Source organism: Galeopterus variegatus, unplaced genomic scaffold (genome assembly GCF_000696425.1).
Source record: "Galeopterus variegatus unplaced genomic scaffold, G_variegatus-3.0.2 Scaffold653, whole genome shotgun sequence".
Taxonomy (NCBI): domain Eukaryota; kingdom Metazoa; phylum Chordata; class Mammalia; order Dermoptera; family Cynocephalidae; genus Galeopterus; species Galeopterus variegatus.
The window spans coordinates 44,401-48,518 of NW_007726764.1; the positions used below are offsets into that span (position 1 = coordinate 44,401).

Below are 4,118 nucleotides of genomic sequence, written 5' to 3' on the forward strand. Positions count from 1 at the left end.
TTCATCACTTAAAACAGAAACAAAACAGAATTCCCTGTGCCAGCCTATCTGTTTTCATTGTAATTGCCAAAAAGTTCAGGTTCCAGACTAACGTGAAAGAGTGACTTGCCTCATGGGTTTTGACTAGAACGAATCAATGGAATTGATCATATCTATCGGATATCTGTGAAGGTGGACTGAGCTCAAAACAACTTCTTTAGTAAATGTTTTAATGGGTGTTAATATAATTCCATTTTTAACAAGTCCATTTATTCAGGAACATAAAATTCTAAGACCATAAGGTCCTTTGCATTAAGTAGGGCTTTAGTTTTGCGTCCATTGTGGAGACTGCCTTGGCTGACCTTTGAGATGGGAAATAAGCCCTCAGCTTTCTGGAAATCCCTCTGCCTGACCAGCCTTTCTGGCTTCTTCCCCAGGGTTATCAATGCTGGGAAGAGCACACACAATGAAGACCAAGCCAGCTGTGAGGTGCTTACCGTGAAGAAGAAAGCAGGGGCCATTACCTCAACCCCAAATAGGAACTCATCCAAGAGACGGTCCTCCCTTCCCAATGGGGAAGGGCTGCAGCTAAAGGAGAACTCGGTAAGACCCCTCGTTATCCTGGGCTTTCAGGTGAGAGGAATGGCACATACTTCTCTCCACTGGAAAATGTTACAGGTTAGACCAGGTCTGGAATGGAAGTGAGAAAAGCAATGTACCTATAGTTTGTGGGGTGGTGGACCTATAATCAGGTGTCACACAAGCCAAAGATGATGCATGTATGAAGAGCTGGTGTTGATGTATGTAGCACCTGAAGTAAATAAAACACATACATTATATATAGATTTTGTTATTAGAATTTATACATGTGTGTGTGTATATATACACACATATATATACATCTATCATGATATATATATATATATATATCTCATGTTTAGTGGGTTCAAAGAAGCCACTTCTAGGTCTTTGTGAAGGAAATGGTCTGGAACCCCCTCATAAAGAGTGGAAATAACTCCAGCTATTGGCTTCGAGCCCTGCTGTGACTTTGTGCCTTTCTTCCCCTTGCCTGTCCTTTGTGGTTGTCCATTTGGAGTCAGTACCAGGAGTGCTTCCAAATTAATATTTGTTTCAATTGGCGCAAAGCCCTTGCAGCCCCTGGGGTGGCCCTGCAAACTCAATACACTATTGACCAACCACAAAGCATTTCTCCTCTCTCCAGTTTCTGGAGAATAAAGTGGACATATCCTCAGAGAGTTCTGAAGAAACCCTTGGAAAAGGACAGGGAATAACTGGCACTCTATTAGCAGATTATTTCTATGGAGAGGTGTTTACTGAGAAAATCAGGAGATATTGAATGGGATGATCCAAATGTGACTATTTATTCTAATAAGCTTGAGGATATTTTTGTATAAAAATTTTATAGTATTTTAAAAGATCTAGCAATCTCTTAGTCTAAGAAATAGTGTCTCGTTACACTCAGGGAATGATTTATTTTGTTAGTCCTGGTTCCGTTTAGAGTTAGAAAACACATTGACCTTTGGGAACTCATCTTGTGCTTGTTTTCAAGGCTGAAAGAAGCATTGTTGGGCCTCTCCCAAGGAGCCAGACTTGAGGACCCAGATGGACACTATAGAGTGATGGTAGCTAAGTGCACAGGCTCTGGAGTAAGATGGCTTAGTACATCTACCACTTATTAGCTATTTATTTCGGGGGTAGTTATTTATTGTTTGAACATCAGTTTTCTCTTCTATAAAAAGGAGTAATAACAGTAGTAACCACCAAATAGTAGAAGACAGCTTGTTGGAAGTATGAAATCCAGTGGTTTGTGGAAAATGTTGACCCAGTGTCTTCATTAATAAATCCTTAATAAGTGTTAGTTAATATCCTAAGGTCAGTCCCACTTCCGTCATTCTCTGTGGATAATGCCCACTGAATTTTGTATGTTTATTCACTTGTGAATCGGAGATTACACAATTTCTTTCATACCTACTTGACAGGATTATTTTGAGGATGAGTTATTATAGGAAAGGGCTCAGAAAATGTGAGGCATTAATGATAATTGAAAATGCATTCCAGTGACTTAATGTTGCTGTTTCCCTGATATTTCTCCCCTGCCACTGGGATACAAAGTGATTTCCATCAAAATAAGTCAGTGTTGACATTTGGCCTAAGGCCAGTTGGTGGTGGCCTTTTTCCTTTTTGCTAAATTCCTCCTAGAAATGGAGCCAAAGGTAACTTTTAAGTTCCTGACCTTAAAAACAGTGAAACTGGTGCATAAGCACTTCAGGATGGAGCTGTGACTCTCCTCTGTGATGGCTCGGAATCTCTCTGGGGTTCGTGCTCCAGGAGCAGCAACAAGGTGCCCAGCACGGTGGACATACCCTGGCCCTCTGTTTCCTGCTTCAGCAGCAACAGCTTCACTTCTATCTGACTTATGTATTAATTAGGCTTATTATTAGAGTGTAAGACAAGAACTATGCTGCTTTTTAAAATTTGTGATAAAATATATGTAACATAAAATTTACCGTTTTAACCATTTTTAGGTATATAGTTCAGTGGCATGAAGTATGTTCGTATATTTGTGCAACCATCTCTGTCATACATCTCCAGAACTTTTTCATATTCCCGAACTGAACCTCTATGTTCATTAAACACTGACTTCCCTTCTCTCCCCTCATCCCTTGGCAACCACTGTTCTATTTTCTGTCTCTATGAATTTGACCACTCTAGGTACTTTATGTAAGTGGAATCAGACAATATTTGTGTTTTCATGTCTGGCTTGTTTCACTTAGTGTGATGTTCTCAGGGTTCACCTACATTGTAGCATGTGTCAGAACTTCCTTTCTTCTTAAGGCTGAATAATATTCCATCTTATGCATATGCCACATTTTGTTTATCCATGCATCTGTTAATGGAAACTTGAATTGCTTTTACCTTTTGGCTATTCTGAATGATGCTATTATGAACATAGGTATACAAATATCTCTTTAAGTTTCTGCTTTCCATTCTTTTGGATATATACCTGGAATTGGAACTGCTGGATCATATAGTAATTCTGTTTAATATTTTGAGGAACCTCCATACTGTTTTCCAAGAGGCTGCACCATTTTACATTCCTACTAGCAATGCAGAAGAGTCCCAGTTTCTCCACATCCTTGCCAACAATTGCTATTCTCTTTTTTATTATATTCATCCTAAGGTATGAGGTGGTTATTTCATTGTGGTTATGATTTGCATTTCTCTAAGGATCAGTGATTTGAGCATTTTTTTCATGTGCAACTTGTTGGCCCTTTACTTGTCTTCTTTAGAGAAACAAGTTCTTGGCCCATTTTTTAATTGAGTTGTCTGCTTTGTTGTTGTTGTTTGTACTGCTTTTTAAAAGCTTGAAAACCATGATCTAGTGTGGAATAGCAATCACTGAGCACTTTCTGGGTACCAGGAAGTAGATGCTGGGGATTCAGCAGGGAATTAAACAGGCAAAGATCCCTACCCACAGGGTGTTTACATTCATAGACGGAGTCAATTAAAATATACAGTGTGCCAGATGATCAACACTATGGAGGAAAACAAAGTGGGGAAGCAGTCATACAGGAGGAATACAGGAAGCAGGAATATGTGAGGTGCCAGGGATGGGTAAAGACGGCATCGCTGAGAAGGTGACATTTGGGCAAAGACCTGAAGTACAGCTATTTGGAGGAAGAGCATTTTAACCTTCTGGGCAATTGCAAAGACCCTGAAGTGGTAGGAGGCCCTGTGTTCTCGGGAATCAGCAAGGAGGCCCCTGTGATTAGAGCAGACATAGAGAAAACCTGAATTGCACGAAATGTTGTCAGAAAGGTCATAGGGGTGGGGTGAAGCTATCTGGCAGGACCTTGAAGGCTAATGTAGGTCTTTGGCTTCTACTTTGAACAGTTTACTAGCAGAGGATACTGGATACACTGGTTAAAAGAGGCCAGTGATTTTTCCCATTGAGAAGATATCCCCCTTATGGTAAAATTCAAATAAAGTAGCGCTTAGGAAAGGGTAGTGAGAGTGTACGGCCTAGGGCAAGAAAACATCTGTGGGAAGCAAGTAAGGCAGACGCCACCCCTGTCCCCCGTGAATCAGTCCCCCCCCCCCCCCCCCCCCCCCCCCCC

The 4,118-nt window shown here is 40.8% G+C and overlaps 1 protein-coding gene across 1 annotated transcript in view; it reads left to right on the forward strand.

The window, feature by feature from the left end:
* Positions 1–348: 348 nt before the first annotated feature.
* PPM1H (protein phosphatase, Mg2+/Mn2+ dependent, 1H) overlaps positions 349–4,118 on the forward strand; it is a 158,942-nt gene continuing 155,172 nt past the window's right edge. Inside the window, exon 1 of the mRNA XM_008571003.1 lies at positions 349–582. Coding sequence (XP_008569225.1) covers positions 349–582 — 234 coding nt within the window. The remainder of the gene's footprint in view (positions 583–4,118) is intronic.